The sequence below is a fragment of the Macaca mulatta genome, chromosome 11 (genome assembly GCF_049350105.2).
Source record: "Macaca mulatta isolate MMU2019108-1 chromosome 11, T2T-MMU8v2.0, whole genome shotgun sequence".
NCBI lineage: Eukaryota > Metazoa > Chordata > Mammalia > Primates > Cercopithecidae > Macaca > Macaca mulatta.
This window is the reverse complement of record NC_133416.1, coordinates 90,090,669-90,118,362: the sequence shown is the minus strand read 5'-3', so window position 1 is coordinate 90,118,362 and position 27,694 is coordinate 90,090,669. Positions and strand designations below refer to the sequence as shown.

The 27,694-nt window shown below is 36.2% G+C and overlaps 1 protein-coding gene across 2 annotated transcripts in view; it reads right to left on the bottom strand.

Moving 5' to 3' along the window:
* The window catches only part of TMTC2 (transmembrane O-mannosyltransferase targeting cadherins 2), a 456,255-nt gene that overhangs the window by 186,997 nt on the left and 241,564 nt on the right, over positions 1-27,694 (bottom strand). For both annotated transcript variants that reach the window (XM_015152361.3, XM_028829760.2), the window contains one exon: positions 26,435-26,549. In XM_015152361.3, the coding sequence (XP_015007847.1) occupies positions 26,435-26,549 (115 nt within the window). The remainder of the gene's footprint in view (positions 1-26,434; positions 26,550-27,694) is intronic.

The following is a 27,694-nucleotide window of genomic DNA, read 5'->3' as shown; positions in this document are numbered from 1 at the left end:
TAGGGTCTGAAGTGGACCTCAAGTAAACTCCAACAGACCTACAGCTGAGGGTCCTGACTGTTAGAAGGAAAACTAACAAACAGAAAGGACACCTGCACAAAAAACCCATGAGTACATCACCATAGTCAAAGACCAAAGGCAGAAAAAACCACAAAGATGGAGAAAAAGCAGTGCAGAAAAGCTGGAAATCCAAAAAATCAGAGCGCATCTCCCCCTCCAAAGGAACACAGCTCATCGCCAGCAACAGAACAAAGCTGGACGGAGAATGACTTTGACGAGATGAGAGAAGGCTTTGGTCGATCAACCTTCTCAGAGATAAAGGAGGAACTACGTAACCAGTGCGAAGAAACTAAAAACCTTGAAAAAAGAATGGATGAATGGATAACTAGAATAATCAATGCAGAGAAGACCTTAAAAGAACTGATAGAGATGAAAACCATAACACAAGAACTACATAACAAATACACAAGCTTCAGTAACTGACTCGATCAACTGGAAGAAAGAGTATCAACTATTGAAGATCAAATGAATGAAATGAAGTGAGAAGGGAAGTGTGGAGAGAAAAGAGTAAAAAGAAATGAACAAAGCCTCCAAGAAGTATGGGATTATGTGAAAAGACCAAATCTACATCTGATTGGTGTACCTGAAAGTGACGGGGAAAATGGACTCAAGATGGAAAACACTCTGCAGGGTATCATCCAGGAGAACTTCCCCAACCTAGTAGGGCAAGACAACATTCAAATTCAGGAAATACAGGGAACGTCACAAAGATACTCCTCGAGAAGGGCAACTCCAAGACATATAATTGTCAGATTCACCAAAGTTGAAATGAAGGAAAAAATGTTAAGGGCAGCCAGAGAGGAAGGTCAGGTTACACACAAAAGGAAGCTCATCAGACTAACAGCAGATCTGTCAGCAGAAACTCTCCAAGCCAGAAGAGAGTGGGGGCCAATACTCAACATTCTTAAAGAAAATAATTTTCAACCCAGAATTTCATATCCAACCAAACTAAGCTTCATAGTTAAGGAGAAACAAAATCCTTTACAGACAAGCAAATGCTTAGAAATGTTTTCACCACCAGGCCTACCCTACAAGAGATCCTGAAGGAAGCACTAAACATTGAAAGGAACAACAGGTACCAGCCATTGCAAAAACATGACAAAATGTAAAGTCCATCGATGCTAGGAAGAAACTGCATCAACTAGCGAGCAAAATAACCAGCTAATATCATAACAATGGGATCAAGTTCACACAAAACAGTATTAACCTTAAATGTAAATGGACTAAATGGTCCAATTAAAAGACACAGACTGGCAAACTGGATAAAGACCCATCAGTCTGCTGTATTCAGGAGACCCATCTCACATGCAGAGACACACACAGGCTCAAAATAAAGGGATGGAGGAAGATCTACCAAGCAAATGGAAAACAAAAAAAAAAAGCAGGGGTTGCAATCCTAGTCTCTGATAAAACAGACTTTAAACCATCAAAGGTCAAAAGAGACAAAGATGGCCATTACATAATGGTAAAGGGATAATTCATCAGGAAGAGCTAACTATCCTAAATATATATGTACCCAATACAGGAGCACCCGGATTCATAAAGCAAGTCCTTAGAGAGTTATAAACAGACTTAGACTCCCATACAATAATAATGGGAGACTTTAACGCCCCACTGTCGATATTAGACAGATCAATAAGACAGAAAGTTAAAAAGGATATCCAGGAATTGAATTCAACTCTGCACCAAGTGGACCTAATAGACATCTACAGAACTCTCCACCCCAAATCAACAGAACATACATTCTTCTCAGCACCACATCGCACTTATTCCAAAATTGACCACATAGTTGGAAGTAAAGCACTCCTGAGCAAATGTAACAGAACAGAAATTATAACAAACTGTCTCTCAGACCACAGTGCAATCAAACTAGAACTCAGGACTAAGAAACTCAAACAAAACCACTCAACTACATGGAAACTGAACAACCGGCTCCTGAATGACAACTGGGTAAATAACGAAATGAAGGAGAAATCAAGATGTTCTTTGAAACCAATGAGAACAAAGATAAAACATACCAGAATCTCTGGGACACATTCAAAGCAGTGTGTAGAGGGAAATTTATAGGACTAAATGCCCACAAGAGAAAGCAGGAAAGATCTAAAACTGACACCCTAACATCACAATTAAAAGAACTAGAGAAGCAAGAGCAAACACATTCAAAAGCTACCAGAAGGCAAGAAATAACTAAGATCAGAGCAGAACTGAAGGAGATAGAGTCACAAAAAAACCCTCCAAAAAAAAATCAATGAATCCAGGAGCTGGGTTTTTGAAAAGATCAACAAAATTGATAGACCGTTAGCAAGACTAATAAAGAAGAAAAGAGAGAAGAATCAAAAAGATGTAATAAAACATGATAAAGGGGATACCACCACCAACCCCACAGAAACACAAACTACCATCAGAGAATACTATAAACACCTCTATGCAAATAAACTAGAAAACCCAGAAGAAATGGATAATTTCCTGGACACTTACACTCTCCCAAGACTAAACCAGGAAGAAGTTGAATTCCTGAACAGACCAATAGGCTCTGACATTGAGGCAATAATTAATAGCCTACCAACCAAAAAAATCCAGGACCAGATGGATTCGCAGCTGAATTCTACCAGAGGTACAAGGAGGAGCTGGTACCATTCCTTCTGAAAATATTCCAATCAATAGAAAAGAGGGAATCTTTCCTAACTCATTTTATGAGGCCAACATCATCGTGATATGAAAGCCTGGCAGAGATACAACATAAAAAGATAATTTTAGACCAATATCCCTGATGAACATCGATGCAAAAATCCTCAATAAAATACTGGCAAACCGAATTCAGCAGCACATCAAAAAGCTTATCCACCATGATCAAGTGGGCTTCATCCCTGGGATGCAAGGCTGGTTCAACATACACAAATCAATAAACGTAATCCAGCATATAAACAGAACCAAAGACAAAAAACACTTGATTATCTCAATAGATGCAGAAAAGGCCTTTGACAAAATTCAATGGCCCTTCACCCTAAAAGCTCTCAATAAATTCGGTATTGATGGAATGCATCTCAAAATAATAAGAACTATTTATGACAAACCCACAGCCAATATCATACTGAATGGGCAAAAACTGGAAGCATTCCCTTTGAAAACTGGCACAAGACAGGGATGCCCTCTCTCACCACTCCTATTCAACATAGTGTTGGAAGTTCTGGCCAGGGCAATCAGGCAAGACAAAGAAATCAAGGGTATTCAGTTAGGAAAAGAAGAAGTCAAATTGTCCCTGTTTGCAGATGACATGATTCTATACTTAGAAAACGACATTGTCTCAGCCCAAAATCTCCTTAAGCTGATAAGCAACTTCAGCAAAGTCTCAGGATACAAAATTAATGTGCAAAAATCACAAGCATTCTTATACCCCTGTAACAGACAAACAGAGAGCCAAATCATGAATGAACTCCCCCAATTCACAATAGCTTCAAAGAGAATAAAATACCTAGGAATCCAACTTACTAGGAATGTAAAGGAACTCTTCAAGCAGAATTACAAACCACTGCTCAGTGAAATAAAAGAGGACACAAACAAATGGAAGAACATACCATGCTCATGGATAGGAAGAATCAATATCGTGAAAATGGCCATACTGCCCAAGGTAATTTATAGATTCAATGCCATTCCCATTAAGCTACCAATGACTTTCTTCACAGAATTGGAAAAAACTGCTTTAAAGTTCATATGGAACCAAAAAAGACCCCACATTGCCAAGACAATCCTAAGCCAAAAGAACAAAGCTGGAGGCATCACACTACCTGACTTCAAACTACACTACAAGGCTACAGAAACCAAAACAGCATGGTACTGGTACCAAAACAGAGATATAGACCAATGGAACAGAACAGAGCCCTCAGAAATAATACCACACATCTACAGACATCTGATCTTTCGACAAACCTGGCAAAAACAAGAAATGGGGAAAGGATTCCCTATTTAATAAATGGTGCTGGGAAAATTGGCTAGCCATAACTAGAAAGCTGAAACTGGATCCTTTCCTTACTCCTTATACAAAAATTAATACGAGATGGATTAGAGACTTAAATGTTAGACCTAAAGCCATAAAAACCCTAGAAGAAAACCTAGGTAATACCATTCAGGACATAGGCATGGGCAAGGACTTCATGTCTAAAACACCAAAAGCAACGGCAGCAAAAGCCAAAATTGACAAATGGGATCTCATTAAACTAAAGAGCTTCTGCACAGCAAAAGAAACTACCATCAGAGTGAACAGGCAACCTACAGAATGGGAGAAAATTTTTGCAATCTACTCATCTGACAAAGGGCTAATATCCAGAACCTACAAAGAACTCAAACACATTTACAAGAAAAAAACAAACAACCCCATCAAAAAGTGGGCAAAGGATATGAACAGACATTTCTCAAAAGAAGACATTCATACAGCCAACAGACACATGAAAAAATGCTCATCATCACTGGCCATCAGAGAAATGCAAATCAAAACCACAATGAGATACCATCTCACACCAGTTAGAATGGCAATCACTAAAAAATCAGGAAACAATAGGTGCTGGAGAAGATATGGAGAAATAGGAACACTTTTACACTGTTAGTGGGACTGTAAACTAGTTCAACCATTGTGGAAAACAGTGTGGCAATTCCTCAAGGATCTAGAACTAGAAATACCATTTGACCCAGCCATCCCATTACTGGGGATATACCCAAAGGATTATAAGTCATGCTCCTGTAAAGACACATGCACACGTATGTTTACTGCAGCACTATTCACAATAGCAAAGATGTGGAATCAACCCAAATGTCCATCAGTGACAGACTGGATTAAGAAAATGTGGCACATATACACCATGGAATACTATGCAGCCATAAAAAATGATGAGTTCGTGTCCTTTGTAGGGACATGGATGGAGCTGGAAACCATCATTCTCGGCAAACTCTCGCAAGAACAGAAAACCAAATACCGCATGTTCTCACTCATAGGTGGGAATTGAACAATGAGATCACTTGGACACAGGAAGGGTAGCATCACACACCGGGTCCTATTGTGGGGAGGGGGTGGGGGGAGGGATAGCATTAGGAGATATACCTAATGTAAATGACGAGTTAATGGGTGCAGCACACCAACATGGCATATGTATACATATGTAACAAACCTGCACGTTATGCACATGTACCCTAGAACTTAAAGTATAATAATAATAAAAAAAAAGAGAATGTAGTAAGTGTATGAAATTGGAACTCTTAAATTAAGCTCCTAGACATCAGAGTGGCCACAGATATCAATGTTATTAGAAAAAAGCATTAGAAAAATGCTTAACACGCTTAATTAGAGTCATTAGAAAAATGCTTAACATGCTTGGTGCAAAAGGCATAATTGAATACATATTTTAAAATACTGCTACAATATTCTATGTGATTTTTGCATACCACATGTACTGTGAGCAAAATTAAAAGATGTATCCTTCTTTAAAAGGTTAAATTCCAGGCGGGAGTCACGCCTGTAATCCTAGTACTTTGGGAGGCGGAGGCGGGAGAATTGCCTGAGCTCAGGAATTCGAGACTAGCCTGGGCAACATGGTGAAACTCCGCCTTTACTAAAATACCAAAAAAAAAAAAAAAAGCCAGGTATGGCGGTGTGTGCTTGTAATCCCAGCTACTCGGGAGGCTGAGGCAGGAGAACTGCTTGAATTCGGAAGGCAGAGGTTGCAGTGAGCCGAGATTGTGCCACTGCACTGCACTCCAGCCTGGCAACAGAGCCAGACTCCATTTCAAAAAAAAAAAAAAAAAGTTAAATTCCACTGGGAAGGGTATTGGGCAAGTTGTTTCCCTGCTCTATACTTTCATTGAACTAAGAAAAATGGAAAAAAGGAGATGGAGAAAAAAAAACACCACCATGTCACCCATAAACTAGGCAAATCAGGGCACACGGTCCTATCATACAGGTCCTCAAAGCTGAAACCTGTTTCAGAGTGTGTCACTTGTGTCACAACACTGCCAAGGAGGTTTCAGAAAATACAGTTAAGCCCCCTCTCTGGTATCCTTCTTTTGACACAAACCTAATTATTTGTTCTAAATTGAATTTTGTTTAGACGTGGACAGCTAAATAAAGTACAACAATGCCACCCTCTTTCATAAAGAAGTTCTTTTTTTAAATTCTAACCTGTCAAATATGAAACAGTAGGCATTCGATCTAAATGACTTTTTAAGCACTTCAGTTAGATTGCCAAAAACGTTATTCTTTAACATTAGTAGAGAAATAACAAGTTGTAGCTTTTGAAAATAATTTTTATATGAGTTTTTCCTTAGGGTCTAAAGAAAGAGAAACATATCCTCACTATGGTATCATTTCTTTCTTTCTTTTTTTTTTTTTTCTCTTTTTTTGAGACAGAGTCTTGCTCAGTCGCCCAGGCTGGAGTGCAGTGGCCGGATCTCAGCTCACTGCAAGCTCCGCCTCGTGGGTTTACACCATTCTCCTGCCTCAGCCTCCCGAGTAGCTGGGACTACAGGCGTCCGCCACCTCACCCGGCTAGTTTTTTGTATTTTTTTAGTAGAGACGGGGTTTCACTGTGTTAGCCAGGATGGTGTCGATCTCCTGACCTTGTGATCCGCCCATCTCGGCCTCCCAAAGTACTGGGATTATAGGCTTGGGCCACCGCACTCGGCCTATGGTATCATTTCTTTAAAAATTTGTGAAGTCTTGATTAAATGGAGCATTCATTACAAAGGTGCTTCTCATCAGATTGAATATGGACTATGACATATAAATAAGCCTTGAAAAAGATGCTTTATAACTATTATGTATTTCTCACAATGAACCCCTAAAGGTATCAATCTTATTTTAAAATGAAGAGTTCAAAGATCAAAATGGTTAAGTAACTTAAATCTATGCAGCTAGCTGTTATTGCTTCATCTAGGATTCGGAGAACTACATTGTATATTAATATATGCATAATTTACTTTGTACCTATCTTTTGAATATAAAATTAAGACTATATTTTCTTCCACATGTCAAAATAATAAGTGTGAATATATTTTCCTAGTTTAAAAATAGTACTCAACAGGAAATAGTAAAGATTAATACTTGGGGGTTTAAGTTTTTCATATTATTTCTTTCCACCCTTACAATTAGCAACAGAAATTATTATTCTGTTTACTTTAGAGTCTAAAAATGAAGGGAGAGGATTTAAATAATTTGTCCATGATAATGCAGTTGGCAAGACTCAAGATGAGACTCAAATTCAGAGGTATCAGGCTTCAAATCACCAATACTGGGAATAGGTGCCTGCTTTTAGCTTAAGTATTAATACCAGCCCTTTCTCTCTGGTTCATATACACACTGCTTCTTCATTATCCGAGTCAACAAATTTCTCTTCTTTTCTTATTTATACATGCACTTCCCAACATATAAACATCCTGAATTTGCATCGTGTGATAAACTGCAGCCTTCCAATAACAGTCAACCTCTATTTTACCAAGAAATGCATTACAACCAATACACTTATAAAGGGGTTTCCTTGAGTTACTTTTGTGCTTTGGACTCACTCCTCTTCATGGACGTGGTTGCCAGTGAGTTAAGACATAGCCCCAAAATGGCACAGTCAGGGAACATTAAGAAATAGAATAAAATTACCAGCTAACAAACTCTTCAGATTTTATTCTCATAGATCAAATTTCTAGACATTATATCATTTAATCTTTCTATATTAACACCAACTCAACCCAGAGTTACAGATGAGGAATAAAGATTAAACAATTTGCCTAAGGTCAGACACAGGACCAATAAATGAATGATTTGAAGCCAAGTCGGTTTAAAGCCAAAGACATGCTCTGAAGTATTTCACTGAGCTGCCTCCCAAGTACAAGGTTGCCAGATAATTTAATTAAAAACAAAACAAAACAAAACAGAACCAACTTTTCCCCTTTCCCCATTACCCTTCCCATGAAAACAAATATGACTCTGGTAAGTCCATATGTATCTTATGGAATCACAGTCAAATCTGTTTCACGTATTTCCTTCGTCCTCTGGGAGAATTTTGATTTAAAACAAACAAAATTAAGAAATTAAAAGCATCTAACACAAGTTAAAGGACTAACCACAAATGGTTTACCTTTAAATCTATATAGCGATTTACTATGTATTCTTTGCTAGTTACAGGTGCTATCCAACATGGACATATAATCTTTATGTAATTTCTTAGAGAATAAACACCTATCAGTTGGACAGTGTGTAATCACTGCAGAGGAACTCCTACGCTGGAATACAAGTATAGGCCAAAACCTTTCTTGCTCAGTAAAACTCTATGTCATTAGATTGACTTGTTTATTCATTCAAAACATATGTTGAAACTACCATAATGGAGATTTAATGATGAGTAGAAAAGATAAATTATTTAAAAAGCAGCACCAATGATGAGCTAAGAATGCTTTGGTATAGTATGATATACCATGGAAGTCTACAGCAAGAAAACCTAACTTAAACAAGTTTGTTCAGGCAGAGGGAAGAAAAAAGGAAAAAAAAAAAAAAAAAAAAGCTTTTGAGAATTCTATAGAAATCAACACACTCTAAAAAATTACAGAAAGAAAAAAAAGCTTCACGGCAAGATTCCATCACAGATATGGTTATAATTTGGGTTAGAGATGTCCCCATGGGCACACAGTGATTTAGTGCAATGTACTCACTTTAAACATAAATGTTCAACAAAGTGGGTGTTTTCTTTGTCCCTTAACAGCAGTGCACTAACGAAAGTCTGCTGTTAAAACAATAAATTATGAAAGGGGGAAAGGTATCATGTATCTTACGGACCAGCAGGAATAGGTGTTAGGTCGTACAAGCAGTTTCTAACTTAAAAATAAGGAAGATGAGTTCCAAAAATGAAAAGTCTGAAGCTATATATATTTTTTTGCTTGGAACAGATTTTTCAACTTAGCAACAATTCACTTGCAGGTTTATCCTGAATACTTCAGAATTAGAAGAAAAACACTATTCATAACAATTTTTTTTGTTTGTTTGTTTTTAAATTGAGACAGGATTTCCCTCTGTTGTCCAGGCTGGAGTGCAGTGGTGCAAGCATGGCTGACTGCAGCCTGAGTCTCCTGGGCTTAAAGAATTCTCCTACCTCAGCCTCCCAAGTATCTGGAACTACAGGCATCTGCCACCAGGCCTGGCTATTTTTGTTTTTTAAATAGAAACAAGGTCTCACTATATTGCCCAGGCTGGTCTTGAACTTCTGGACTCAAGTGACCCTCCTGCCTTGGCCTCCCAAAGTGCTGGATTACAGATGTGAGCCACTGAGCCTGGCCTGTAACAATCTTTCTAAAGTTGTATTTATTGATTTAATTTTGGTGGAGAAAAGGAATGGCCCCCTTCACTGAACTCAGGGGTCACAGAGAATGAGGATCAATTCATTACCATAGGCATCATTTAGCAGCTTCAGTCATGGAAGCAGGAGCCAAATTGGTAGATAAGGCTGAAGAATGGAGAAAAAGGGTTGAGAGATGTGGACAGAATGGTGGAGGTTTGGGTATCAAGGTGCCAAATCAAGAGAAAACTGGCAAACACACTCAGCAGCACTTGATTCTATTCTTTTTTCTATTCACTCCACTTTTATATTTAATAAGGCTACTGGTCTTATTTCCCTGACTTTTCTTTAAAACAAAACAAAACAACAACAACAAAAACAGGGCGTAAGAAATGGCCAACTTGCTTGTTTTTCCAAGCCATCAATTGTTGCTTTTGATTAAAAATTGCACTCTTCGCTCCAACACACAGTTTCAGGGGATTGAGTACAGACTTTGCAGCCCAGGTTTGCACCTACCACTAAAGTTGGTCTTTGAAGATTTAGAGATTTTTCGAAAGTAAACAGGGAAATGTACAGGGGACACATTCAAACACAATACCATCTTTTAAAGGCTGTCCTTAGAATAAAAATGGGAGTTAAAACCCAGTCACCCTGTAGACTTAAGACAGCTTGGATTGTTCCTCTAACCAGGAATTTCTGTTGTTAAAGAAAGTGCATGCCTATTACTCTCTGAGTCTGATGATGGATATGGTTTCTGGAACAAGGTGGCATCTGGGCTCTCTATCGCTAGATGGCTGGTGGACATTTCCTCATACTGTCCTCCTTATTATCAGAATAGCAAGATGGGATCACGTTTACCCAAACCCCGTGCCATGAAACACCCTCAGCTTATCATCTCTAACAATAAGGCTCACTAGGGGCAAAATGAAATGAGAGGCACGACGATTAAAAGCAATGGAGATGTGAAGTAAAAAGGGTATCCTTAGGTATTCTTTAATTCTGTGGAGGTAAATGGGAGAGAAGAAGGGAGGAAGAAAGAAGGAAAGATTCTAAAGTAATCTATGGTACACCCTTCACACATGAGGAATTTAAGGAAAATGTATGTACCTAAATCAATGTGCAAGCGGCTAATATTTATTGAACACATATGCTAAGCAGTATTGTAGACACTAAGAATATATACAAAAACAATGTTTTCGTGAAGCTTACATTTTAGCAATATACAAAGTAAACTAGGTTTACATGTATTTTAATATCATTATTTGCCATTATAGGTAGTAAATTATATAGTTCACTAGAAGGTAATACATGTAATGTTTTAAAGAATAAAGTAAAGGGGAAAAGAAGTGTGAGAGAGGTAGAGGGTTTGCTAATTTACACTGAATTGGCTAGGAGCTAGGAGGCCTCATTCAGAGAGTAACACTGAAGCAAAGAATTGAAAGAAATGAGTAATATAATTTAGCTATAGAAATAATATTTAGTAGAAATAATATATAAGAAAAAATAAGCAGCAGATGACACAACATTCATTTTTAAATTCATTATCATCTAAATATCCAGATGTCTTCAAACTTCAATTATACTTTAAGCAATTTTTCCATCATATAGGGGAAACCAAAGTTAGGTTTTATACAAGAAAGAAAGTAAATTAAGTGAAAGACAATATTACTATATTTCCTGGTGTGTCTAGCAAATAATTCTTAACTCACAGTAATTGGAAATCTGCAGAGGACTGATTTGAACTACACAAATAAATTTACATCTGTTCGTTTTTCTTCAGGAGTAGAGAAATAAGAAACTTTTTTCATAATGCAAAACCTCCTTCTGAGAAAATTGAAATTAATTTACTTGAAATGCTGCTGCACATCAGCCTGCACTTTCCATGTGAGCATAATTTTAGGAACAACAGAAAGCTTCTGGCCATTTAAGCAACTTTCAATCAGTTTTAAAGTTAAACCAAACAAAAGGCATTAAAACAGGATGTGATTATGAACTTCTTTATAAACCTCTTTTATGGTTTTCTAATACATGTCCTCAAATTTACCTACAGTATCCTGGATGAAAATGACTATAAAATTAAAGGCCTTTTAATGAGATTGCAGAAAAATATATTTCACCATTTTCCCAACATGGAAAATAGTTTAACTCACTCTACACTCTTGAATGAATATTTCTACATAATATCATTTTGCAGCTACATTTGTGAGAGAAAACCTATAATACAAATGAGCATAGGAATGAGTCAATCTTTCTTTTGCCAGGCTCCAATTTCTAAAAGGATTCTGATTTCCCCCAATTTTGCTTTGGGGTAGAGTTGGGAGGGCAAGGCTTAATAGTTCAGCAGGCAATTCTAGACACCAATTTCCATTGCTATAAGAGGAATGAGTGTGTAATCAGTTGTTTGATTCAATTCAATTTGAAAGCATTTAAGAAGCAAGGAAGTACTGAAGACCTCACTATGTGATAGAAACAAATACATATTAATTTACATCTCTAGCCATCAAGGACCTCCTAGTGTGAATCTCAGTTCCTTGGTCTTTGTGTCCATATATTTCATAAGATAAATTCATTCTCTGAATGACATCCTGTATTTTGTGATAACAACATGCTGTTCTCTGACTACCAAATGGAGGAGATGTGAATAACATTTTTAAGTTTCAACACCTAGGACTGATGCCACTATCTTTTACCCAGGGGCCACAAAAAAAGTCCATAGAAATATTTAACTTCTCTATAGCACATGGTTTTGGTCATTTTCTCCCATCTTACTGTCCTAACCAACAGCTTCAATGACATCGCACACCTTAGTCTTTTATCCTACTCCTTAAGCCAACTTTAGGGTTCTAATTTTTCTTTTTCCCCTTTTATTTTTTATTTTATTTTGTTTTTTCAGATTGCCACCCAGGCTGGAGTACAGTGGTACGATCTTGGCTCACTGCAATCTCCACCTCCCAGTCTCAGCCTCCCGCGTAGCTGGACTACAGGCGCCCGCCACCACGTTCAGTTAATTTTATGTATTTTTAGTAGAGATGGGGTTTCACCGTGTTAGCCAGGATGCTCTTGATCTCCTGACCTCATGGTCTTCCCGCCTCAGCCTCCCAAAGTGCTGGGATTATAGGCGTGAGCCACCATGCCCACCCAGGGTTCTACTTTTTCTATCGATCTCCTTAAATGTTGGTATTCCCTAGGATTCTACCCAAGGTTCTTCCATTTACTCTTATACATATTATTCACACATATATTATTTATTTTCAGTTTTAATTTACATAATTATGACACCAAAATCTACACCCTTTAGCTCAAAATGCTCTCATGAACTATGGAAATACATTCCAGTTGCCTGGTGGATGTCCACTAGTCATCTCAAACTTAGCCAAAACTGAAAAATAATTCCCCCAAAACACCTTACTTATCTTTCTAGTATGACTCCTCTATTCTTTTCTTTTTCATTTCTCTTTCCTTTAGGCTGATTTACGTTTCTTTGTATACCTTGTCACAATAATATAAGCATATCACTCAGAAAAGATGTCACTTTATTACTTAACATTCTATTTTTACATCCAGACTTCAAGTTACTTCAGAGTAGAAACTACACTTTGTCAGCTTATTCCCAGCTTCTAATACAATGTCTATCACTCTGAAGGTACTCAGTCTTTGTTGACTAAATTAATGGATCCTTATTTCCAAAATGTAAATTCATATTTATAAATACACTCAAAAGACATAATCTGTGTTGACTGAACTTTAGAATTCATTTCTTTCTTTCTTTAGAATTCCATTCATTCTTTCTCAGAATTATGTGAAAACTAGCGATGTTTGAAGTAGGTGCTATAAGAATTGCGGATATTTGAGTGACAGGAATATGAATTCTACCTTGAGAGCTAAACTGTAAAATCAACTCACAATGAATCAGAGAACAGGGGTGCAAAATCAACTGTGGATGAAAAAGATACCTCCAAAACTAGCAGGTATGAAATGTAACTGTCTGACCATATTAGTGCAACAACTGAGTACAAAATGCAAAAGCGTGTAGGTAGCAGGAGGTGGTGAAACTTTGAAAGCTCTGGAAAAGTAAATTTAGAGTCAAATGCCAATAGCAATTGTCTCAGCACTTTCCAGGAAAGGAGGAGCTGTAGCCAAGAGGTTTCATAGCATCAGGCTGTCTTAGACTAATGTCATTATAAATTTATTCATCCAATACTACTTGGATTGATGCTGTCATAAATTAAATGTTTTCAACACATTGAGAGACAAGTTTGTCAAACAAACTTGTGATTCCCATACAGACTTGCTCAGATTTTGAGTCATTCTAGTACCTATGACAATATAATGAACGAAATCTCTTAAAAACACTGACACAGAGGGACTTTCTTAGCCTTCAGCATGCTTTTTTAATGTAAGTAGCTCTCTCCAGGACTAATCACCCCAGGCAACTAAGCACTAGGCACCTGAACAGATGGGCTTCTTTCCTAAGACCGCTTGCAGCAACTTACTGAAAACCACTGAGTGCTACAAGATAAAATTTTATGTTGTATACAATGTATAATTTTAACTAATAATCACACATGATTCTTAACAACATAAAACCTGCAATAGAAAACAATAGAAAATGTTTCATCTTATGGCTTTTTTAAAAAAATTAAAAATTAAGCCAGATGTATTTTAACTCTAGCTTCTCCATAAAATCCTTTCTTACTTCTCCTTTACCATCCTGCAGACGTCCTGGTCATCATGTAGTAATTCTTGTCTTAATCCATGTCTGGCATCTTGACAAGAACGACTTAGCTAAATTTCTTGAATATAGTATGTCTTGGCCAAAAATCAAGAATAGATAATTTAATGTTATAATATATTCAAGAATTTACATTCCCAAATGTATAGCTGGTTGATGGAATCATTAAACATCGTCAATCTGCCCTAGTTTCAAATAATTACTGTTTGTTTTTACTTTCAAATTTTATTTTCAAAAGGCTATTTATATTCTTGTTTTTCCTATAGAAAAATATTAAAGTAACTCTACAAATTAGAATTGAAAAACTAAAAGACAAATTTAAACAATATGTTTCTATGAACAAAAGTCAGTTATATAGCCACTTATACCTCAAGTAGCCCTTTAAAGGAGAGACTGGTATTTTAAGAACCAAGAAACATCTTATCCTATTAACAATAAATCAGAATACAAGTATATACTTCACTATTTACTATTTTTTTTTCTGATTAACAAATGGAGCTATTGAAATGTATTTTGCAGAAACAGGCCTTGGCTGGTCATCCATTTAAGTAACATATTCGTTATATTCACTTATCAATTCTGATTAAAATATTTGTTTTCAATGTGTATTCTATAAAGAAAATATCTCCGGGGTTTGGGAGGTAGAAAGAAAAGAGAACTCAATCCTTTACAGTAGAATTTGTAAGACTATGTTTCAAAATCATTATCCCAGTCGGGTGCGGTTGGCTCATGCCTGTAATCCCAGCACTTTGGGAGACCGAGGCAGGCAGATCATTTGAAGTCAGGAGTTTGAGGCCAGCCTGGCCAACATGGTGAAATCCCAGCTTTACTAAAAATACAAAAATTAGTCGGGCATGGTGGCGCACATCTGTAATCCCAGCTACTCGGGAGAATCGCTTGAACCTGGGAGGCAGAGGTTGCAGTGAGCCAAGATCGTGACACTGCACTCCAGCCTGGGCAACAGAGTGTGACTCCATCTCAAAAAACAAAACAAAACAAAAACAACAACAAAAACTCATTAGCCCATATCAGTAGGTATACAATAACAATGGTCTCAGGAAGGGAATTTTACTGCTCTTATGCTTTGTGGACAGTGAATGTTTCAAAGACATATATAATAGATAAAAGCTATGGAATCAATCAACATTCAGAATCAGATAAGAACACATGGCCAGTAATGCAAGCTAGAAAAGAAGTGGGTCAGACAAGTGGCAAGGACAGGACAAGGGGTCAGCAAACTTGAACTTCGTTGATTTATATCCATTCATTAGATTACTCATTAGTTTATTAATTATCTCATTAGTTTATTAATTATCTCATTAATTAGCCCATTAGGTTATTAATCTGCATATGCATGATTTAACTCATTAACTTATTAATTAATTCGCTAGTTTATTAACATATACACAGTTTGAAGTCTACATGCCTGGTATTGTGCTAAGTGCTAGGGGAAAAGTGGTACATGGACACTGAGCCAGGTGTGGTGTCGTGTGCCTACAGTCCCAGCTACTTGGGAGGCTGAGGCAGGAAGATCACTTGAGTCCAGCAGTTCAAATCTAGCCTGGCAACACAGTGAGATCCCATCTTTTAAAAAAAGATAAGAAAGATAGATCTCCCTCCTAAATATCACAATGCAACTAATACTTGGCTCTTTTTAATCTGGATATTAACATTTGTGATACCATGTTCCCCTTTATACATATGATATCACGTTCCCTTTATATCACATTTATATATTCTCCTTTATGGTATTTTGTGATACCATGTTCCTTTACATGGTATAGGACATGGTATCACAAATACCATAAATACTTGGCTCTTTATAATCTGGGTCATGTTAACATTTGTGATACTATGTTCCTTTATATAAAGAGGAACATGCTATCACAAATGTTAACATAATACAGACTAAAAAGAGCCAAGTGGCTTTGTGAGACCTAGGAGGGATATCTATCTTTCACCTCTGAAAGTGGGAGAGGTATCCAGAAACCTCCCCAGACAGCATCGCTTAAGCTGAGGAAAAAAAAAAAAAAAGGATGTATAGGTATTAGGCAAAAAAGGTGGTGGGCGGGGGTAGGATAGAAAGATGTCATAAAGGGTGGAAAGAGATCTGAAGGAAGGAAAGAAAATGTTGCAGGTAGCACAAATAGTATGTACAGAGACCCAACCAGAGGAAAAGCAAGATAATATATTTGGGAAAACTCCAAGAAAGAACCTTCTAATAAAAGTAAGACTTATGATACAGAAACAACAGCAAAAAATTGAAATTAGGCGTATCTAGAAAAAAAAATCTAAATAACTAGGAATGACCAATTTAAAATAGAATAAAAGAGAAAAAGATCTAATTCTCATTATTAAAAATAATTTCTAAAAAACTAAGAATAATCTCAAATATGTGAGACCTTTGAGAATCAAATACAAAATTTTAATAAATCTTGAAAATTGAAAGAAATGTAGAAATACATGTATCTGGCCGGGCGTGGTGGCTCATGCCTGTAATCCCAGCACTTTGGGAGGCCGAGGCAGGTGGATCACCTGAGGTCCGGAGTTCAAGACCAGCCTGACCAACATGGAGAAACACCGTCTCTACTAAAAATACAAAATTAGCCGGATGTGGTGGCGCATGCCTGTAATCCCAGATACTCTGGAGGCCGAGGCAGGAGAATTGCTTGAACCCGGGAGGCGGAGGTTGCTGTGAGCAGAGATCGCACCATTGCACTCCAGCCTGGGTAAGGAGAGCAAAACTACGTCTCAAAAAAAAAAACAAGAAAAGAAATACATGTGTCTGGAAGAGAAAATTCAAGAGTAGAACAATGTCAACTCCCCTCACTTTAATATACAATCGCTGCAAAACCAATGAAAACCCTAATCGGACTTACAGTTAACTTAAGAAGTCTATGGGTCCAGTTCACATTGAAGATAAAATACACAGGAATAATCAAGAAGTGTGGGAAACAAATAACAAGGATGAGAGGATTGCCTTTTAAAATATAAATTTCCTATAAATTATAGTAGTTGAAACAACTTGATTCTGACAGGGGTTACCAACATAACAGAGTCCATAGCAATGAACAGTGTTTGTATAAGGATTTATTCTAAGCGATAGGTAGCTATCCAATAAATTGCATAGGTAAACTTATCCAATCTAGCTAAACTTATTCTAGGTGATAGGTAAGTATCCAATAAATTATAATGAGAATTTGTTTTCATTGGAAAAAATTATACCTTAATACAAAAAATAATGAATCCAGAGTAGACTGATGATCTAAACAAAAAGCAAACATAACTTTAAAGCTACCCAAAAAATGTCCAATTTAAAAACATATTAGGCTGCAAATGGTCATTTTCAGAGAGACACAAAACACAGAAGGTTTAAATAAGATAACTTGGGGATGTTTTTCTATATAGAAATTAAAGTTGCATACACTAAATGCTATAAGTAAAAATGAGATGTTAAAAATTAGTTGAAGATATATGCAAAATAGGTTTGTGTGCTTACACACAAGTTTTCAACCCTACGACTCAGTAAGAAAAAAAAAGCCTACACAATAGAAAATTAGGCAAGAAATATGAACAGTAAATTCCCAAGGAAATTACAAAGAGCCAATTAACATAAGAAAAATTACTCAACTCCATTTGTAATGAGAAAAATGGAAAATGAAGCAATATAGTTTTGAAATCATCCCACTGAGCATTCATTAATGTTGTTGATCTTAACACCTCCAATATGAACAACTTAAAATTAAGACGATTATACAAATTCTGACATATCTGCACACCTGTAAAACAGTCAAAAATTAATAATGATTCATATATGCAGGGGAAAAACCTTGAAAGTGTATACATAACCACACATATAAATGCTTACCAAAAACGTGGTAAGATCTATACTGGAGGAGGAAAAGGATATGAGGAATCAATAATCGGGACTTCTATGTTTTACTCCATATTCTTCAGTATTATTTGAATGTTTCACAAGAGCATAGTTGTGTATTAATTGATATTTATCAATTAAAACAAAATGAACATTATGTACTAGGCGTCAGGCCTTGCTCTTGCCACATGAAAACACAGGTACCTGCAAGCTGCCCCACTTCATTCCAGGAATTAGTAAAGAGACAGTTGAGATGTACACCAAGAGCACTGGTGACCTCAAGCCAACAGAATTATAACAAAATCTCTCAGTCTCTTTCGCTCTATGTCAGACATGACCAACACTTCTGGGCAGTCCTGCTTGATAATCTTTCTGAAATTATTTTGGGAGACCAATCGGCTTACCTGGCATCACCCAGACACCTCCCTCTATCCCCAACACATACTCCCCACTATCGAACTTGGCAGGAAATCCTGTCCCGAAGTATTACTTTTCCTTACATTTCCACCAGTCCTCACTTCTCATAGGCCAAACTCCGTTTTTAAACTCTATGCCAAGTAGTCTCACCAGTTGTATCCTGTAATCTCTGACCTTTCTAATCCCTCAAATATTCTCAAAACCTGGCCCTGAATGTTCAAAAACATCTCTCATACTCTTACTAGGATTGAATCTAAAAAGGCCGGGCGCAGTGGCTCATGCCTGTAATCCCAGTACTTTGGGAGGCTGAGGTGGGTGGATCACCTCAGGTCAGGAGTTCGAGACCAGCCTGGCCAACATGGCAAAACCCCGTCTCTATTAAAAATATAAAAATCAGCCAGGTGTGGTGGTGGGTGCCTGTAACCCAGCTACTCAGGAGGCTGAGGCAGGAAAATTGCTTGAACCTGGAAGGTGGAGGTTGCAGTGAGCTGAGATCATGCCACTGTACTCCAGCCTGGGCGACAGTGTAAGACTCCGTCTCAAAAAAAAAAAAAAAAAAAAGGATTGAATCTATGGTGTCAATTCTTCACCACATATTTCTTTTATTGCTGTCTCAACCTAAACTACCTCTCCCTAAGAGATTTCTTGGTATCATTATATATATATGTCTTATATATTATATATACATATATAATATATACACATATATAATGATATATATATAATATATACACACACACATATACATACACACACATACATACACACACATATACACACGCACCACTGACATTTGTTCAAAATGTTAGCTTTTTAAAACAGTCTTACTTGTCCCACTCTTTCACTCTCTCCATTAAAAATTCCTGGCTGGGCCCTCTCTCTTACACTGAAGCTACTAATAGGGAGGTAAGGAGATGTGATGGGTTGAATCATGTCCCCCTCAACCCCCCAAAAAGGTATGTTGAAGTCCTAACCTCTACTATTTCAGAATGTGACCTTATTTGGAAACAGCATTACAGATGTAATTCAATATTATGGGTAGGCCCCAATCCAGTATGACTGATATCCTTTTAAGAAGATGGCCATGTGAAGATAGAAACACATAACATTATGTGACAACGAAGTCAGAGACTGGAATTATGCAGCTGCAAGACAAGAAATGCTAAAGATCGCCAAGAAACCACAAGAAAAAGGCAAGGAAGGATTCTTTTACAGGTTTCAGAGGGAACATGGCCCTGCCAACACCTTGACTTCGAATTTCTAGTCTTCATATCTGTGAAATGATAAATTTCTATTTTAAGCTATGTACCTTGTGGTATTTTTGTTACAGCAGTCCTAGGAAACTAATACAGGAGTCAACCCTAATATAAATGTGTTTGTTTCTGAAACTGCAAGAAAATGAAACAAATGTCCAATTCAAGAAAGCTCTTTATAAGCCAGAAGTGTTTAGTGATAATGATCAAAATATACTTACATAATTCAAAGAATGTGGTTTTCCTAATACTCATTACTAGTTTTATCACTTATTGAAAAATGGGATACATTCTGCTCTGATATGGATTTCATAACTTATTTAAAAGATCAGTGCAATTGGAAATTTTCTAGGTATGCAGGATATAATAATGAATAAGAAAATGTCACTACCCCAAGAAGTTGAATATTAATGGAAATGGCCACTATGCTTCAACACTAAATGTAGTAATTAACTTTTGACAGATATTTATTATGATACAGAATTATTTATTCCTAGTTTATTTATAAGTTTGCTTTCCAAGGTAGCTGCTGATCAGATGCCTTCTTGGCATTTCTAGAAATGATATTTTTTAATCCTCTGACTTTTTAAATTGAAAGAGTATAGTAATTTAATTGTAATATTAAATATCCCACCATAAATCTTAGACTATCTGATAATGGTGTTTAATCTTTAATATGGGCTACATCCACTATATTAATTTTAAAACATGTATATACATTTATATTTGTTGTGTAACTGGCCTTTTGTGGGTTGTATGGTTCTTGTTTATTTGCTTTTTGTTCTATTTTGTTGTTGTTGTTGTCCTTGTGTGTATGGGTGTGTTAAATGTAGTCAGCTACTTTGTAATCAGTTTTATCTAGCTTAATAAAAAATACATAAGAAGTCTAATTATTGCATGAAATATCACTTCATCAAAGATTTGACAGAACTCACTTGTGAGATGCCTTGACTCAGTTCCTTGTTGAGATAATTCCTTAATATTGTTTCCAAAGTTTTCCAACGTTTTTGATTGAGATTGCCTATCTCTTCTTGGGCCAAATTGACCATTAATATTTTCCAGGAAGAAGTATATATATTAGTAGGATTTTCATATATATTATTAGTGTTTTATTATTTTAAGCATATATCCAGTTATAACTCTTTTCTCATTCTTAAAATTGTATATTTGAGATTTTATAATTTGCTCTGTATTATCCTTACCCAGAGCTGCTGATCTTCCAGAGAACAAGATCTTAGATTATGCATTACTTCCTATTGTTTCTCTGCATTCTGATTTATTTATATTTTCTCTTTACTTCTCTTAAATTTTTAGTTTATTTTCTTGCTCATTTCTTAGCTTCTCGGATTGGGTATTTACTCAGATTCTTACAACACAGAACAAAACGACAACTAACTTTCAGTAGCAAAATCTCTATCAACAGACATAATTCTTCCATTAGGTAAGATAATCAAGAATTGACTATAGCATGTTAAATTCACCTGCATTCTGAAATCTAATTCCTAATACAATATTTAATGTTCTATTGAATTACCATTTTAAATATCATTTGGAACAGACTGAAACAAATCCATAACAACAATGAAAAGACATTGACTATTTCTTAGCCTAAAAATCAATTATATTTCACATTGCAGTGAGTGGTGTAGTAAAGAGGTTAGAAGTGAACTCTATACTTATAAAATTAGACAGTGTAAATCATTGAGCCATGATTCATCTGCTTTGTCTCTGAAAATGTATTATACGTGAAAAGACAAACCAACCTCATAATGCAAATCTATTAAACCTGGTCTTAATAATTTTTTGTATGAAATAACAGATTTTAGTAAATTTGACAATATGAATAAAAGGCTAAATACAAGGCTGTACAATAAATGCATGATATCTATTGTTATTAAGAATAGAATTAACTACTGTTTAAATTTCATATTATATAACTACTGTCTGTATGCATGGATTCAAATGATATCAAACAACGTTATAATTAATATATTTAGAATTAAAAATGCCTTCTGTAGCACTTTCTTCTTGAAGGCAGCTCTTAGCACAGGTGTGCAAATCCAATGATACATTTTTTAACAAAATTCTATACCATTAATTCAGTAAACTCACTAACAGTTACTAAAACCTTATATTCTCTAATATATTTAATTCTAAATATTTTATTTCTCTATGTAAAGGTTATTTTTTTTCTAAATTTGAAACATATATATTGAGGCTTTTTTCCCAAACCTTTGGTTTATTTCTGCCTGAAGAAATACCACAATGAGATATCATCTCACACCAGTTAGAATGACAATCATTAAAAAGTCAGGAAACAACAGATGCTGGAAAGGATATGGAGAAATAGCAACGCTTTTACACTGTTGGTGGAGTGTAAATTAGTTCAACCACTGTGGAAGACAGTGTGGCGATTCCTCAAGGATCTAGAACCAGAAATACCATTTGACCTATTACTAGGTATATACTCAAAGGATTATAAATCATTCTACTATAAAGACACATGCACAAGTATGTTTACTGCAGCAGTATTCACAATAGCAAAGACTTGGAACAATCCCAAATGCCCAACAATTATAGACTGGATAAAGAAAATGTGGCACATATACACTACAGAATACTATGCAGTCATAAAAAAGGATGAGTTCACGCCTTTCACAGGGACATAGATGAAGCTGGAAACCATAGTTCATAGCAAACTAACACAGGAACAGAAAACCAAATACCAAATGTTCTCACTCATAAGTGGGAGTTGAACTATGAGAACACATGGACACAGGGAGGGGGATATCACACACTGGGGCCTGTTGGGGGTTGGGGGCTAGGGGAGGGATAGCATTAGCAGAAATATTTAATGTAGATGACGGGTTGATGGGTTCAGCAAACCACCATGGCACATGTATACCTATGTAACAAACCTGCACATTCTGCACATGTATCCCAGAACTTAAAGTATAATAATAAAAAGAAAGAATTAAAAAAAGAAATACAAGTGTTACACACACAGTCAGAATGTCTTAGGTTCATATATTGGTTCCTCTCTTTACTTTCTGTGTGACCTTAGACACACTACCTCTGAGTCTCAGCTTCCTTGTGTTATAGGCTTCCTTGGAATAAAAACTATGATAACGTACGTAAAGAACTAAGAAGAACATTTAGCACACAGAGGTAATTAAAGCTACTGCTACTAAAGAAAAAAAATTAAAATTATCCCATCATTTTACAAACATGGAATATAACTCTTTGTGTATACCTCTTGGATATAACTTGATTTCATTCCTGAAAAAAGCTGTCCTCAAATATTTACAATCTTATAATGTTCCTTAAATTTCAGATAGAAATCTACATCACTCATACGATTGTTTACTTTGTATTTTCCAAGATCATCCCTATTTTTCCTCTATCTTTACCTATAACAATATTCATATGTGCTACTTAGATGTAGTACATATGTTACTATATACATATATTACATATATTACATTGAGTAATATATGTACATCTGTTACGCTGAGGGCCTAACAGAAGCTTACAATTCCCAAAACCTTGTAAAATGCATGAACAAATGTAGGTATTCCATGCCAATTAACACAAATAGGTTTGTTCTATGCCTCTGTCATAAACATCTTTAAAAGACATAACTGTAACTGATGATAGGACAAGTGATTAATGCATGCTATTATCTCAAACAGGTATTATCATGTTATATGTCCTAGAAAGACTGAGCAAAGAAATTTCCTTCTCTTTTAGGAGTTAAGATAGAACAAGGAGTAACTTCTGCACACCAGAGAAAATTATGTACATCTCAAAACTAAAATTTGCTCTTTAATAGTCTCTAAACTTTCTATGAGAAAACTTTTCTTTTTCTACCTATGCAAATAAGTAGACAAAATGTTTGTTCCTATAAATATGATACCAAACTTATTTATAATATTATATATTGCAAAGGTGTAGGTGTATTTTTTAAAATATTTGATTTAAAATCATTGAAAAATTTACCTATTTTAAAATAGAATTATTGATATCAGAATTCTGTCAAAGCCAGTACTTTCAAATCATTGCCAATATTTCTTGTGGAATTTAAGCTTCTCCGTTTAGGGTGACAGATAAGTGTGGCTTAAAGACCCATCATATTAGTAAAAAATGTTGTGAAACTATATTTGGCACTTATGACATAACCCATTTCCAACAATTAGGGAGAAAAACTGATCTTGCCAATAACCACTTTTCCAGCAAAGACTTTTCACTGGGGTTTGGGAAGGTCAATTCATATGCTGTCATGATTTACATATGCATCCACAGACAGACAAAGTCTTAAGATATAATTTTAAAATTGCATGTCAAGTGAAATTTTCTAATTGAATACATTTCTCTTCTCAGTAAAGAATAAGCCTGGATAAATGCTTTGAATCCTTGTCCAACAGGTATCACAAAGAGGTGGGCAACATGTTAACCATGGACTATGGATAAGACAGAGAGAAACATTTCAGTGAAGAGGTGTTGGTTGTTCAGCTTACTTTTCTTCCAAAAATGTATGAAGGATGGGAGCCAGGAAGGCAATATCCCGTACTGCAAGGCAAGAGGCTCCTCTGACATCACTGTCAGATGCAAAAAGTGTAAAGAACATATGTGTGAATATATTAACCTCATAAGGTTCTTTTTCATAAAATAAAAATAATATTAATAAAAATATAGTAATATAACACTATTTAGATGAAGAGGACTTGAGCCTTTGTAGGAGTACCTAGATATGTATTTTCATTCAAGAAAAGAAACAGATACACATTCAAATTAGTTCAGCAAAGAAGATGGTAAGATACATGGTGAAACAGGACACAGAAGAGAGTAGGTGGAAGGAACAGTGCACTGGAGCAGGTGTGCTTCATGTGAAAGAATTCCAGGTGACAAAGAGAAAATTACACACTGTGCAAGCCAACACAAAACGTATCTGCTGACCTAATTCAGACCACAGGCCGCTAGATTGGGATCCCAGTATTAAAGCCTATGAGGTTAAACACAACGGCAACGTATGAACAAAAAATCAAAGCAGAGCTTATCCTGTCTGCTTTCCCTTAAATATCTAGATTTTTCTTTTTTCTTTTTTTTTTATTATTATTTTTAATCAAAAATATTTTTTCTTAAAACATGCTGCTATCTATTGCTACAGTTTCTCTCTTCCTTTTTTTATTTTAAAGTATCTGTGCCTTTAGACTTAGCCAATACAAAAGATTCAGGTAACCAGAGCATAAATACATATTTTAAAAGTTTATAGATTAGCCTGATGCTGTCAATATCACACAGCATTCACTAAACTCAAGCAGCAAGCATCTTATTTTTCCTAGGATCAGTCATCTTCCTATAGAGAACTGGTCTGCCTCCATTCCATTCCAACTCTGGAAGTGCTGTCAATGGAAGTGACTCATTGCCCCTCCCACATCACTCAGTGTTTCAACCAAGAGAGGGCACAGGACTGCAGGAGGGTCAGTCCAACAACTTTTTCCGGGATTAATATAGACACTGAGACAAAACAGTTCTCTTTCCTTCTGAGATTGAGAAGAATAAGGATGCTATCTATATTCACAAAGGCACAGGAGTCATCTTTCCCATTGTTATAGAGTACCACAGAAAATGGAGCAAACCCAGAAGAAACCAGAGCCACAAAATGGAGAAACATTCCTGAAACACAATCAGGCACTAGATCTAACTAGGCCTGCATCTAGTCAACCCAGGAATTTCCAGTTAGGGGAGTTTATACATTCTCTGGTGTGTTCAGGCAAGCTTAAACTGGATTTCTGTTACTTATAAACAAAATGTTCTCATAAATATAAGAGACAAAGAAGATATGTGAGTTTGTTTTGCATTTATCTACTCACATCTCATTGCACCAGCTAGGACTGTCCACTCAAAGAACAAAACCAGTTTTTCCCCTAGGGATTTTTCTAACCCAACATATAATAATATCCTAAATGATCCCAACCTCACTAATAATCATCAGTGCCTATGAAGAGGAAAACAAGAAAGAACCATGACCTTACTCACTCACTTTTCTGGTGTAGCGCATATTCTATACATACTTTGATACGGCAATTTTTTTTTTAATGGAAGACAAAATCTATCATTAATAATCAAGGCTGGGCACAGTGGTTCACACCTATAATCCCAGCACTTTGCGGGGTAAGGCAAGAGAATTGCTTCAGGCCAGGAGTTAGGCACCAGTCTGGGCAATATAGTGAGTCCCCATCTCTACAAAAAAATTTAAAAATTAGCCATGCATGGTGACAAGCACCTGCAGTCTTAGCTCTTTGGGAGGCTGAGGCAGAAGGATGGCTTGAGCTCAGGAGTTTGAGGCTGCAGCAAGCTATGACAGTGCCTCTGAACTCTAGCCCAGGCCACAGAGTGAAATACTGTCTCAAAAAATTAATAATGCTAATGATCAATGCATGATTTACATAACTCTCATACGTAACAGGCTTATTTTATGAACTCATCTAAGTATTAATGGAACAAACATTTTAAGAACTAAAAAATATTTAAACCAATGTTTATGTAACATGGCATACCGCTTCCCCAAAATTCAGGCATAACACATAAGTACACATGAATATTGATGATGTGGTCCAAAACAAAGAAATCACAACCACCATCCACCTAATAGTCTCAGAGGCATGATTAACAAAAAGACCATTTCAGTACAATAGCTATCATCATCTCCATTTCCAGCAGTTAAATCAATAGTCCCTCTTACTGCAGGTTTCAAAGATGAACCAAACCAGAGAAAGCAAGGCATACTCACAAATTATAAAGCATGTCAGCCATGTTGCTGCGGTAATACAAAGCATTTCTATAGGCGCTTTCAGCTTCAGAAATTTTGCTCTGACTCTTCAGAACATTTCCAAGGTTACCCCATGCTGCCAAGAAGAAAAAGAAATTCTCAGACTGAGCATCAATCCAATTATACATGACATAATATCAGGCCATCAGGAAGTACCACGGGGAGAGAAAACCATCATAAAACATTTTTAAGAAGGAAAATTTATTTCCTTTATACTCTAACATTTCATCAAGCCAGGAGATTAAATATAATCAAAGCCTTAAAAAATTAAAGTAATTATTATGTCTCAAAGCAGATATACATATACAGTTCATCATAAGGCCAAGAACAATGTTATCTTAAGATCACCTACAAAGGCTTCATGCTCTTCCAGATTTCAGTAGGGGTCTTCATGGTCTGAAATTATTGTATACTTACTAGGCCAGAAACTGCAAGAAATGATCTTAAAATAAACAAATATTTCATTCAAGTATGAAAGAACTGATAAATGGCATAGAAGATCTGGAGATGAAAAGCAAAAAAACTAAACAAGATCAAAGCTATAAAGAAGCTTACCAGGCATCAGAATACATCAATAAAACATTATAGATATAATGTTCTTTTGTACTCTTTCTGCTTATGAGCTCACTTCCCTGAAAATAGCTATTTCTACACTTAATCATGTTGAAAATTAAATATATTTTCTATGTACCCTCTTTGTTCTCCACAAATAATAGTAATTTTTCAACATTAAAAATAACAAAAGGCGCAGCACCAATAATTGCCCCCATAGTACGGCTCTCCAATGAACTTTGCCCTCAAACCTGGCTGCTTCTCTTGCCTTCTTACTTCCCTACAAGGAGATGGGGTATTGAGTCCTGAAAGCAGAGTCCCCCAGCAAATGATAGAGATGAGAAGAAGGGTCATGTGTGTTGATATATTTATTTGGGTGACTACTGACTGTACCTGAAAAATGAAAGCGTTTTGAGTTTTTAATTTTAATGCAAAAAAGTACAGAATCTTTCTATCTCGATTTGCCTGTGTGCCTCTAAGAAATTTAAAACTCCTGTGCTTCAGTTTACTTTATCTGTAAACTGGGAAAATAGTGTCTCATCTGTTTCATGATGAAGATGAAGTGTGTTAATATACACAAGCTGTTTAAGGCAGTGTCTGAGGCTGGGCACGATGGCTTGCACCTGTACTAGCACTTGGGGAGGCCGATGAGGCAAGCAGATTGTTTGA